This window comes from Cynara cardunculus (genome assembly GCF_001531365.2).
Source record: "Cynara cardunculus var. scolymus isolate 2C chromosome LG 6, CcrdV1, whole genome shotgun sequence".
NCBI lineage: Eukaryota > Viridiplantae > Streptophyta > Magnoliopsida > Asterales > Asteraceae > Cynara > Cynara cardunculus.
In genome coordinates, this window is record NC_037533.1 from 14,823,375 (window position 1) to 14,836,472 (window position 13,098).

The 13,098-nt window shown below is 37.9% G+C and overlaps 1 protein-coding gene across 9 annotated transcripts in view; it reads left to right on the plus strand.

The window, feature by feature from the left end:
* Window positions 1–6,944: 6,944 nt before the first annotated feature.
* Window positions 6,945–13,098, plus strand: part of LOC112514312 — an 18,482-nt gene continuing 12,328 nt past the window's right edge. For 7 of the 9 annotated variants that reach the window (XM_025120711.1, XM_025120709.1, XM_025120710.1 and 4 more), the window contains exons 1-3: window positions 6,945–7,135; window positions 8,646–10,008; window positions 12,113–12,313. In XM_025120711.1, coding sequence (XP_024976479.1) covers window positions 8,754–10,008; window positions 12,113–12,313 — 1,456 coding nt within the window. In that variant the 5' untranslated portion in view covers window positions 6,945–7,135; window positions 8,646–8,753. Of the gene's footprint in view, window positions 7,136–8,420; window positions 8,514–8,645; window positions 10,009–12,112; window positions 12,314–13,098 lie in introns of those variants that run through there. The other 2 variants (XM_025120708.1, XM_025120707.1) reach the window with 2 other exon arrangements.

The following is a 13,098-nucleotide window of genomic DNA, read 5'->3' on the forward strand; positions in this document are numbered from 1 at the left end:
CACCATGTATGAAACCGGTTTCATCATGCACCCATTCAATAATCATTTTCACTTACTCCATGCACCAATTTCACCATGTATGAAACCGGTTTCATGAATATTTTTTTATTCAACTACTGATTTCATTGATTTATTACTCTAATAACTTACGATTTTCATGAATTTTGGCAATAATAAATCGAGACAAAATATAATAAAATCCAAGTTTTAATATTATAATTTAATTAAATATTTAAATGTTATCATTCATAAAATTTCCTTTATTATGTTGCCTTAATTAAGATTTATTAATAACTTTCATATTCAATAGAAAATAATGCAAATGACCAATATATCCTTAATGATTAAACTTAATTAGAAAAAATGAAAATTTTCTATTGGTCGAAATTAGTTTACACGGTTTCTAAGAATTACACGGTTTTCATTTGAATGTGCCTCTATATATATATGGGTGTTTTCACGGTCCGATTTGGACGGTTTAACCCCTCAGACCACAAACCAAATGGTAATGGCGGTTTATAAAAATTTCAAACCGAGCGGTTTGACATCAAGTGTCCAGACCGGTCAAATCAGACCATGAAAAGACGGTCTGGTCTGACCGGTTTAGACGGTTTGGGCTTTTAATGGACTTTAAATAGTAACCATTTTGATTATGTTAGATGTTAGACTTTATGTTGAGCTTAAGCCATAGTCCATAAGTTAAAAAAAGTTGGGCTTGCTAATACTAAAATAAATACATACATACATACATACATATATAGGGTTGGGTTCACGTGAGACCAAGGGTTTTCCGTGAAACCTGTAAGACCAATTTATGTTCATTGATCGACTTTATAAGCTAATGATTTAATGGTCTAAAGTTGCACGGTGGCAATTTTGTGATTATTGAGAAGTCTCATGGCAATTTTGTGATTTTGAATGTTTTAATTGTAGATTTAATCCAAGGATTGAGAATTGGTCTTACGGGTCTCACGAAAAACCATTGGTCTCACATGATCCCAAGTCTCTCTCTCTCTCTCTCTATATATATATATATATATATAGGGGCCTAATCAAATGAGGACTAATTAGTTTGTGGTAACTGTGAGAATCAATATTAACCACAAATCAATAGATAAATTAGGAAATTTATAATTTTGGCAATTTTGAATTAAAATATTAATGCAAGAATATTTTTGGTATTTTAAAACTTTCCTCCTTCATCTCTTCTCTCTCCGGCCACCGTCTGCCGGCGATACTACAATGGTATCACAATGCATCATATATGTGCTTGGGTATCACATTGATGTCGTTTGTGTGGTCGATCGAAAATGTAACACAGTGGTATCACTATGCATCTTATATATGATTAGGTATCACAATATATCTTTTGTTTAACAGAGTCAATATTTTTAGGTATCACAGTGGTATCATAGTGGTATCACCGGAGGACGGTGGCCGGAGGCCGGAGAATGGTGGCCGGAGAGAGAAGAGAGGAGAGTTTTAAAATACCAAAAATATCCTTGCATTAAGATTYTAATTTAAAATTACCAAATTYATAAATTTCCTAATTTATCTATTGATTTGTGGTTAATATTGGTTCTCACAGTTACCACAAACAACTCAGTTCTCCCTTGAATATGCCCCTATATATATATGGCAGTCGGTTTGGTCCAAACCGCCCAAAAAGGGTTTCAAACCGTAGACCGGACCGCCCGATTTTGCTATTTTTTCCAAACCAAACCAAACCGTCAAAAACGGTCCGGTTTGACTTGGTTCGGCCAGTTTGAGCGGTCCAATGGTTTTTTTAAACACCCCTATATATATATATATATATATATTTATATGACAATCCTATATATCTGGAAGATCATCAAACAACGCAAATCGTTTGACGGACCAATATATCTGATTGAAGCCTTAGAAAATATTATCATCTACAATTGTATTTTTCCAGAATTCTGAAGAAATTATTTTCCATGGGTTGCCCTAACAAAGTAACAATCAAAGTTATTAGACACTTATATTCTTGCAATTACATTAAAAGCATTATTTTTGTTCATTTTTTAACAAAGAAAGCTGATTCACAATATACAAACCGATTACATGTATGAAAATTTCAATAAAAATTGTCAGCTATATTAAGACGTCCAATATTTGATGTCAGCTACGATTGCTACAAAGGTGAATGGAGGGATATTCTCCACTTAAACCAACGAGATAGTTATTTGTGCTCCTTACATAATTATAACATTAACCCGTAGTTTGTTGGTGATAATGTTACATGCAGTACGAAACTGCGGTTAGTTCAATTACTAAGAAAATGCACAATTTAACCTTCTATGAGACATGTAAATAGGGATCCTTCAGAATCCCGACCAACAATATCAATAGTTTCGTTGGTTGTATTTAAAGGATCCACAAATGTTACAGCGAGGGGTGGTCCACTTAGGTGAACCAACTTCAAAGGAGTCATGGATCGGGCGGACCTATGAAGGCCCAAGGAGGTCCTGTGCACTTGCTTAATCGATTTTCGCAGATAGATTTTTTTTTTTGGTATGAGAGATGCACATGCTAAACCTTGAGAGGTGCTCCGGGATATTAGAAGATACAATGAATATAGACCAAAAAGCTGAAAAAGCCTTTCGCAATCAACAAAAAAAAACTTTAAAATTCCATTGAAATCAACAAAAGAACTTTCATGCTCAACTTCACATTCAATAACATTAGAGGTTGGAATCACTTGAGCCGAATAAGGTAAAGTGTGTCAAATATGAATACGTTTATGGACTTAAATGGTTTGACCATGGTGGAGGCAAGTAATTTCATGCTCACAGCATTTCGAAGCGGCTAAGTTTGAAATACTCGACACACTTGAAGTAATTAGGGGTTGTTTGACAGCTGCTGAATGGTTTGGTGCAAAATGGTTACGTAGTTAGAGTGATTAAGAGGCTCTCATAATATTGTGCAAAATGAAATATAGTTGTTTGGTAATTATTTACAATGAAATTAAGGGGCTGTTTGGCAGTTGCTGAATGGTTAAGTGGTCAGAATGGTTAAGTACTGAATGAAATATGGTTGTTTGGTAAATATTCTCTTAATGACAACAAATTACTATTTTACCCCTCTATATGATTTAATCCAAACCAAGGTTCTGTTAGCATCCAAAATGAACGGCGACGGTAGTTTCAATCCGTCAGAATGATCGGCGATGATTTCATACAGAAAATGAACGACGACGGTAGTTTCGATCGGCGACAGTGCTTCTTTAATGTTTTTAGCCTTGATTCAACATGAGATTTCATACAAGAAATTAGGGCTTCGATCGGTGACTGTGGTTTCAATCGGTGACTGTGGTTTCGATCGGCGATGATTTCATACAGAAAATGAACGGCGACGGTGGTTTCGATCGGCGACTGTGGTTTCGATCGGTGGTTTCGACCAGAAAATGAACGGCGACTGTGGAGACGGCGACTGTGGAGACGAAGACGATGGAGGCGGAGACGATGAAGACGAAGACGATGGAGACGGGGACGGAGATGGTGGAAGGACGGAGGCGACACAGCAGCGGGCAAAAATGGATCGATCGATTGGAAGGAGGAGAGGAGAGGAGACGATACGAGATCGATTGGAAGGAGGCGACACAGCAGAGGGCAAAAATGTCACCAGATCCCTCTGAATCGTTGAGGGGAGCCCTAGCCCCTAAATGGTTAAGAGGCTTTTGTCACCATTAAGAGGTCCTTTTTTTTTGCCAAACAACTCTAGCCTCTTAGCGATTAAGAGGTGTCCTCTTAATGTCACCATTAAGAGGCAACCAAACAGCCCCTAAGGTGTTGAAGGGTTAAGGGAGGCCCATGATACAAAATCATTCAGAGGGTTTTAAAACCATTAAGAAGCAACCTTATTTTTTGTCAAACAAGATTCAGCTCTTAACGATTCAGATGTTGCCTCTTAATAGAACTATTAAGAGGTAAATAAACAACCCATAAAAGTGCTTGAAGAAGCGTCAACCTGAAGTCCATAATTCAAACTCTCAATGCATCTATTGCTACCAGCCTACCATATTGTGCGAGTGTTCCATCCATGTTTCGATGATTTGACAAAACATATCTTATACCAATAAGTTATTATAGTGTCATGAATTTCAGATTTGATGGTAGTTAATTGTAGAACTTCACAAAGTGCACGTAATTTGAAAGATCGTACTTTAGCCTTTGGAAACATGCCAAAAAATATATGAGATATTAGAAGCTTCCAATATAAATTTGAAAGTTCATTATCCAACCACGTAAAGCGTGGCAAAAAGACGAGATCTTAGAAGCCCCGGGCCGAAGAAATTGGAATATCGAACGATGTCTTATTGGATGTTGTTGGTCCATTGAGGGTCTACAAGATAAGTACAACAGTTTGTAAAAGGGGGGGGGGGATGAATACAAACACAATATTTTCAAATTTAAAATGTATATTGATAAAGAAGATCAATACAAATTTTACAAGACAGTTTGCGGTAAGATAAGGTAAGAAAACCTATCTAAACAATCTTTGATTACACACAAATTCTTAGCAAAAGAGAAAAGAAATGCTGTAAGAAAAGTTCCTTTACTTGAGCTATCTACATATGTGTGAAGAATGCTCAAGCCTCAGCGAATGCTGAAGAGACCTTCAGGTTATTCCAGCATTCAGCGATCAAAGGAAGTTTGCTTAGCACGAATGTTGTTGTCTTCTTGAAGTATCGTTGTCTCTGATTGAATTACAATACAAGTTCTTCAGCGATCACTGAACAAGCTAAGTGATGATCGCTGGAACTAGAAAGACAGAAACAAAAATACAACATATAAGTGAAAAGGGATTATCATCAAATCACTGAGAGAGATGATCAACAGATGTGTTAGAATTTGTGCCCATTATAAACAAATTGATGGAAGGACAATTGCAGTGGTTTAGGGATGTTCGTAGGAGACAGATGACAACACCTGTGAGGAGGCAAGGAGCTTAGTGGAGGGAAGGGTGAGGAGGAGAGGCAAGGCAAACATGATTTGTAATGAGCAACTAAGCCTGAACATGACGATCTTTGGCTTTTTGAAGACACGGCATCAGCTAGGTGTACTTGAAAGACAACAAATTGGGGTAACCTACAATATGCTAATTCCAATAGGCTCGTTTGGAGGGTCCTACCGGCGTAAATGCCATAGGAATTAAACCTACGAATTCACCAATTACGAGTTGGGTCTATCAGGTACAGTAATGGGAGAAAACAAGTTGGAGGGGGTAAATAAGTAGAAGTTGGGGTGGTCGTGGGGCCCTCATTTGTTCGATACGTAAGAGGGTCCTTGTGCCCAAGGATAGCTAGAGGGATCGAGATTCTTTTATTCATTAACGAGAATTGCCCTTTTGCATGCATTTAATATGTTTTTATACACATCATCTTTTGTCATTGTTGTCTTGGCTCCTTACTGACCTTTTTATGCTCAATTTTGTTGCTTTTTGCACACTTTGTTATGCCACTCGACAAAATCCATCATATCAAGAGCCTTACAAATCTCGTGTGAATCTTCTAAACTTTCAAAAAAAATCTTTCGGGATTTACATTTCTCTCTTTAAAAAAATTCACAAACTGATAACTTTTACGAAAGCTGTCTCTATCTTTATGGATACAAGTAACGTCAACATGCATCCTACCCTACCCAAACCCTATTGACGAGGTAAGTTAATTTGGTTTGGTTTTAATTTTCTACAGTTAACCATTTGAGCTGTAACTAACTGGTTAAGACTAGGGTGCTCAAAAACCGATGAACCCGATCAACCCAACCCGATTTTAAAAAAAAAACTAACCCGAGGTAAACCGAAGGTTGATTGATTAAAAAATTAACTAACCCGACTCTATTTGGTTGAAATCGGTTTAGGCCCAATGGATACCGACCCAACCCGATGACCCGATTGGAAGCAACAAAACACACGGGAACGGGGAAGTGGGGAACCCTCTTGTCGTTTAACCTAGCTGCTCTGCTCCTTCCTAAACTCAAATCAAACACAATACAGTCGAGTAGCAGCGGCCAGCGAGCGAGACTGCGACTTTGCGAGAGCAACACATCGATTGACAGCGTTCGGCCAGCGAGCGAGACTGCGAGAGCAACACATCGAGTAGAAGTTGTGTGTGAGTTGCGACTTGCGACACAGCCTTCGATTTACACAGATAAGGTAACACAACACAACCTTCGATTTAGAGTTTTACACAACTTTCTTATCGATTTACATAGCTTTACATACCTTCGATTTACAGTTAGACAACTTTCTTATTGATTTACATACCTTCGATTTACAGTTTTACAACCTCAATTAGTATGAAAGTGGGCTTGGTTGTAACATGTTTTACAGCTCGATTTACAGTTTTACAGTCTGTATTCGATTTACTGTATTCTGTTTTACATAACCTCAATTACAGGCTGTTTTAATGTACCTCATATATTACAGTCTGTATTCTGTTTTAATGTACCTCTTGAATGGTCGGTCGTATTTCAAAGGAAAGTTTCTTTTATTTTTATGTGATTTTACATTGTTTAAACATAACCCGATCAACCTGAACGGGTTGGGTTGGGTTGGGTTGAAAATTTCCAAACCGGCAACATTGGGTTATTAAAACACTCCAAACCAATCAACCCGGGCCGTGAGCACCCCTAGTTAAGACCAGACAATGCAGTGGAAATTTCATCTGCCAAATTTCACGTGTCCCTGGAGAATCACTTGCGATGAGCCGATGGCTTCTAACTTTTTGTTGACATATAAAGATTAATCAGTGTACATAAAATGACATGGTATCTGGTAACCATGGTTACCAAATTCTTTTTGTAAGATTAAATTAGGGATCTTATTGCAAAGGGTAAACATGGAAACATAAGCAAGTGTTGTTGTAGCTCCGTAAGCATAACAATGTCAAAAACCCTCCTCACCACCAGTGCTATCCCTCCCTTCGCGTCACTCGTCCCTCGACCTTCTTTCCTCGATCCTCTAAATCCTCATATCTGGGTTCAAGATTTCACCATAATTGCAAGATTCTTCAAGGATTGATTTCAGATTCCTTCCTCAGGATTGTTGGTGTGTGAATTCATTTCAGAGACTTACGAATTCTGTCGTTTATCAAGTATCATAGAGGATTAAGGTAATCCAGATTTCAAATTTGACATTGAACATACATCAATTCGGTTCATGCAGTTTTGAAAATTAGTTATACAAATCTTGTTCAAAAACCTTCCCCTATTGACAAAAAATATGGAAGAATGGCGATGTTGCCATTGCCCGTATGTTGGTCATCCATGGTTTGGTACATGAGCAGAAATGTGTAATTATGATGCTTATTTTAGGGTAATCGAGTAGGGCACGAAATTTATGCATTGCGCTCTACTTGCATTATCCTTGAACCGTTTAGGTTTTTAGTATCTTTAACATTCACCTTTCTTGTTTTGCTTAATTCTCTATCATTTACATAAAAACAGAGTTCGAACTTTCATATCGAGAACACAAGAACAGAGCATGGTAAAAGTTAGGGTTTGTACCAACGTCTCTATTTTGCTTCGCATGTTTTGGCACGAAACAACTTACTGGAGTAGTTGTAGTTTCTATCTTCAGATCCCAAAATAATCTCAATTGATTTCATTTCTTCTCCATTTCTTAGGTTACACTTCCTTTACGAATAAAATTTTAAAGTATGCATCGGTTTCCTTGATTGCAGTTCAGTTTCATGCTAAAATTCTGGAATAGTAACATATAATTCCTTCTTCCCAGAAAAGGAGCCATGATCAGACTTTCTACGAAAAAACCCAGTGCCTAAATTTCACAAATTGTTAAATTTTTGTTTGTAAATTTAAGCCAACCATGCTCATTTTCTAGTTCTTGCTATTACTTTTAATGCAGTTACTACTTTTTTCTTCTGGAAGTTCAATGCCAGTATCATTCTATACCTTTGACATCCAAATTCAAGGTGTTGCTCTTTTGATGGGACGAGAGAGTGAGTGTTCGATGGCAGTAGACTTGAATTAAGTACTAACTGGGCATTTTATGTAAAGATTTCACAAAATGAGGATCTTTTGGTACTGAGTTGTTTGGTGCATTTTCAGTACAAAGTTATTTAGTTTGATAGTAAGAAACTGATTAAATTCGTATGTGAGTTTAAATATTGTTTTTATCCGTTTAGCTAATCATCTGTTTGCTACTAGGAGTTCTATACCATTTCTCTTTTCAGCATAATATAATATAGTGTTGATTATGTAGTTATGTCGATTGATTTTCCAACACTTGATTGGAATGCTGGTTGTGTTAGATTTGTGAGGAAAAGGGAAGAAAAGAGAGTGGATGTTTAATTGTTTGATGGTAGTTGTAGCATATGGTAAATTATAGGCCTCCTAATAGTATTTTATTTAGCCTGTAGGTAAGTGGTGTTGTCTTTCTTTTTTCATTTCTTTTACCTTTTTTATTGTCTTCATGGAGAAACAAATTCATGCTTGTTGCACAATGGTATAACAAGATTCAAGTTGTAGCAGGTAAAGGGAAAACTGCTTATGCTAGATAAAGCAGTAATATATATTATTGCATTCTTCTGTTTTTTTGTTAACCAGAAATGGTTCTGTATGAGTGAACATTTTATAGCTTGATCTTACCAGCTTCATTTACAGTTGATAGGGTTGTAACGGAGGCTTTGCTTATTACTTTGTTGCTGCAAATGTTAGTATATTCTGGAAGTTGCAGTCTCTGAGGTATAAGAGCAATTTAAGCCAATTGCTATGTATAATCAGGGGAATTATCAGCAGTTTGGGCAGCGTTTTCCAGCTCTCCCTTCACCTCCCCTTCCCCCATTCCAACAAGGACCCCCAGCTTCCCAACATCCTGTAACTCAACAGGGTCATCCATCTATTCCACCTCATGCTGGACAAGCAGCCCCCCCTCCATATGCCCATGCCTCTTCTGCTTCGATGCAGCTAGGTCCACCTGTTTCGGTTCCTCCAAGTGGAATGTTGAGCTCAAGTCAGTCTTACTTGATTCCGCCTCCTCTGCCCCCAACTCATGCGCGTGTAAGCACCTCAACACCACATTCCTACTCAGCTGCCCCACAGAATTCCAACTGGAATCAAAATCAACACATTTCTCCACCAATTCCTCCTCCTGGTCATCATCTAACTCCAAGAATACCACCACCACATCCACAAGGACAGCATTTTTATAGAGTCCCAGCTCCTCCATTACTGCCTGGGGGAATACGGGGTATTCAACAGCTCCCACCACTACTACCTCCTCCACCCGCTTCAAGTTACTTTACACCCGCTCCTTTTGGATCATTTGTACAGCCAGCCCATGAATCTTCTTTGGGTCACCTACCACCACCACCACCACCACCACCGCCGCCGCCGCCTCCACCATCATCTCCTCCTCCTGGACCTCCACCTCTGCCTCCTTCTTCCCCCCCTCCCAGTTCTCCCCTTTGTACGTCTTCCAAATCTCTCACTACAGCTGCTGAACTTGGTCCAACTTCTAGAAAGCCTTCTGGTGTTGACATGGTGGCTTCTGGTATAATTGATAGATCCAATTGTGATGGTCATAGAGGTAATGAGACCCTCAGACATGATAACAGTATAAAACGCACAGCTCCTAATGATTCTGCTACGAGTGTGAAAGGTATGTCGGATATTCCTCTACCTCCACCCAGGCCTAGAGACGAGAAAATTGTTCGGAAGATTGAAGTTCTATGCCAGTATATTGCTAAGAACGGTCACAAATTTGAAGACATGACCCGCCAAAAGGAGGTTGATAATCCGGAGTTTGAATTTTTGTTTGGAGGAGCACCAGGAAGTGAAGCTGCTATTTCACATGAGTATTTTAAATGGATGAAAAAGAATTGTAGTTCAAGTGAATTGCTTGAAGGGAGGCATAATAGGAATATATCTTTAGAACCTTCAGGAGTTGGCTCTTCTGTGCAACCTGATGGCTCAATGCATGCAGGCAAATCTCATTCCCCTGCCGGTTCCGACATGGATATGGAAGGTTAGTTTAATTTAAATTGTCAACTACAATTTGTTTATCTTGCAAAAACAATCTTTCTTTTTGTTAGTATCTCTCTGGAGAATTAAGTGAGTGCATACAATTGATGTTTCTTATGGTTTGGTGTCATTATTTATCCAACCGTTGTCTATTATACAAATATCAAGTTTCATCCTTTTTACCAGCAGTTTTAGGGTCCGTCTATCAACGATAACTGGGTAAGAGTCATCACCCTCATTTACTTTACTGGGTAAGATTCCAGTCATCCTGATGACACATTAAGATTGTTGGTAAGTATCTCTTACCCGGTAAGTGTTAACCGGGTAAGAGTCACTAACCTCACCGGGTAAGATTCTTGACCTTGACATGCTACATTATTCAAGATTTACACCTACTCCTTGTAAGGTAAATGACAGGTGGTGACTCTTAATCGGTTACTGTTGGTAAACGGTCCCTTAGTCTTGGAATGTGACTTTGTGATGTAATATCATCGCTTCATATCCCGTGCATGAATTTCTCTTTGCTCTTACTTGTTATCTACCATCTCTGATATCTATGTGCATGTTGTCATGTTGCATTCAGTTCCTTGTTAGACCATCTTTATTATCAAAGATTTACTTTTAAGGGTTTTTTGTTTGCATATATAGTGAAGACTCACTCTCAGTACTTACATTTTTGTAGATTTCCTGGTCTAAGTTGGCGCTTTGTGGTTTTCCATTTGTTTCCACTAACCTATCTATACTGCTTTTAGTAGCTTAGCATCATCTTAGATTCTTGGACACAGTTTGGTTGTTGTAATTACTTTTTAGAATTCGCTTTGGTGCTTTTGTTGCGGTAATCGTTTCGATTCTCACATGGAGCAGGTGGTAGTAGTTTTCTTTTTCTTTCTTCTGGTAGCCACAATTAAGAGCAAAGAAAAATTACCACCTCCAATGCTTTAGCAGCTGTCTTTCCAAAATCAGTTATCAAACTCATGTTGGGCAGCTATGCACCAGGATACACACATGCTTATCTTCTTTTGTTCTTTTCCAAATCTGTTCAAGGATACATCATGCAAAAACTTGTTAAGTTAAAATGTTTATGCACCCATTGTGTGGTCAGAGCATATTAAACAATGTTATGAGTTTAGCATGCCAATTGGAAAATAATATGTATTTGAAGCCCCCTGTAACTCTATATTGGCCATGTACTTAGCTTCATTGAGGCCTACATCTCTGTGAATGCTATTTTGTCCCTTTCACGAGGACATGATCATCTGGTAAAGCACTAAATTACTTGCCTTTCTCAAGTCTTTTTCATCTCTTTGCATTTATGATTTGTCGGAGAAGGAATACATGTTCATTTTATTACCATGTATGCTAGCTCAATAACCTGTGTTCGGCGGAGGCTCTTTCTGCACCATTCAGTTAGATACTCGGATCAAGTTTTCAACACAGGATCATTTTAAAATATAGGCAATTTGTAGGATAATCTAGTTGTAACTTGTAACTTTGTTTGTCTATGTTTAGCAAAGAAAGACGCTTCGTTCCTGGATTCTCTTTTCATATGCGCCAGTGGATTTCAAGTTATTTACAGTGTACAGACTTTTTGTCTGTGTTACATTGCATACCATCTAGACATCTACAACATATTGCTTGCGCCTTGTGGTGCTTCAAAGCCCTGCCTTGGTGTTTGATACATGTCTTCTGGCTTTTTTTGGTCTGTATGAGGGTTAAGATAATCAGAACAAAAATAATTCTTCTATAAGTGTGCATCCGGAGTTCACATCATATTTTTTTTGTATATTCTTACATGAAGAGGAATCCTCATCGTATGGAAGGGGTTGTACTTGGGATGCTGTGTAATATATTAGTTCAAATGGTGTCGTAAGTTATATGAAAGAGCGAAGCTAATGGTTGTAATTAAGGTTTTCATGTTTTTGAAGATTCATATCACAGCCGAAGTAAAATCTTATTATGCACATTGAATAAATGCATACTTTTGCAGAGAGAATGCTTGGATTACTTTGCTCGTTGGATATCTTGTTGCTTTATGTTAGGAGTTCTAGTGAACATTCTTGGTTGGAATGTTGAAACTTCACTTTATTTTTTTGCTGTTTTGCTCTTAGATGATATCACACAGCCTGAGGAGCCAGGTTTTGGTAAATCATTTGGGAGTGCAAAAAGTGAACCAACTTTTATATCCAATAAAGTTGATATAACAGTGGAAGAACATGATGAACATGCATGCGATTTGGCACATATAACACCCAAGGATGCAACAGATGGAAATTTATCCTGCCCAGGCTCTTCAGGAGTGATTGAACAAGGTATGAACTACATAGTTAAATCTGCATGTACACTTTGTCTTATTTTTGTATTTTTGAATAGGATTATTCAATGCCTACTTAAATATGGCTTTAATTGAAGTTAGGGGCCGTTTACCAAACGCTTACCCTGTTAAGTGCTTACCGCTTACCGGCAAAGTTCAACGCTATCACAGTATCACTTACCTACCGCTTAAGATTTTAGTCCACCAAAACGGTATCGTATGCAAGAATTTACCCGGTAAGCGCTGACCGTAGTAAGAGTCGCACCCTCACTTACCGGGTAAGATTCTTGGTCCTTGCCATTTTCATCCGGTAAGGTAATGTGACTTGGTAATTGCTAACCCGGGTAAGCGTTTGGTAAACGGCCCCTTAGTGACACAATACTCAACAAAAGAGAAGTTTATTTGCTGATGTTTAGTTTCTTGATTCGGTGTTGTCTATCTTCACATAAAGATGTTGGTGTATCCCTCTGTGTGATTTTACTATTGACTATCCTTACATGTGTCTGTCCATTCCCTCGATGATTGAATTCTGTAGTGACTCATTTAGGAATTAGGCTACTTTTGGCAAACTAGCTAAGCTAGTTGGTGAACTAAACATGTTTTGCAAAAACTAGTTGATAAGCTAGTTGAAAAATGGAAAATGAGCAAAAGGGACATGTTTAAAAATTAATAAAATTTAACATTTCATAATATATTTAAAACAATTCAATGACAATAAATTATGTTAATTAATACAAACCAGATGTTAAAAAAATTAAATAATAGATTATGTTAATTAATAGA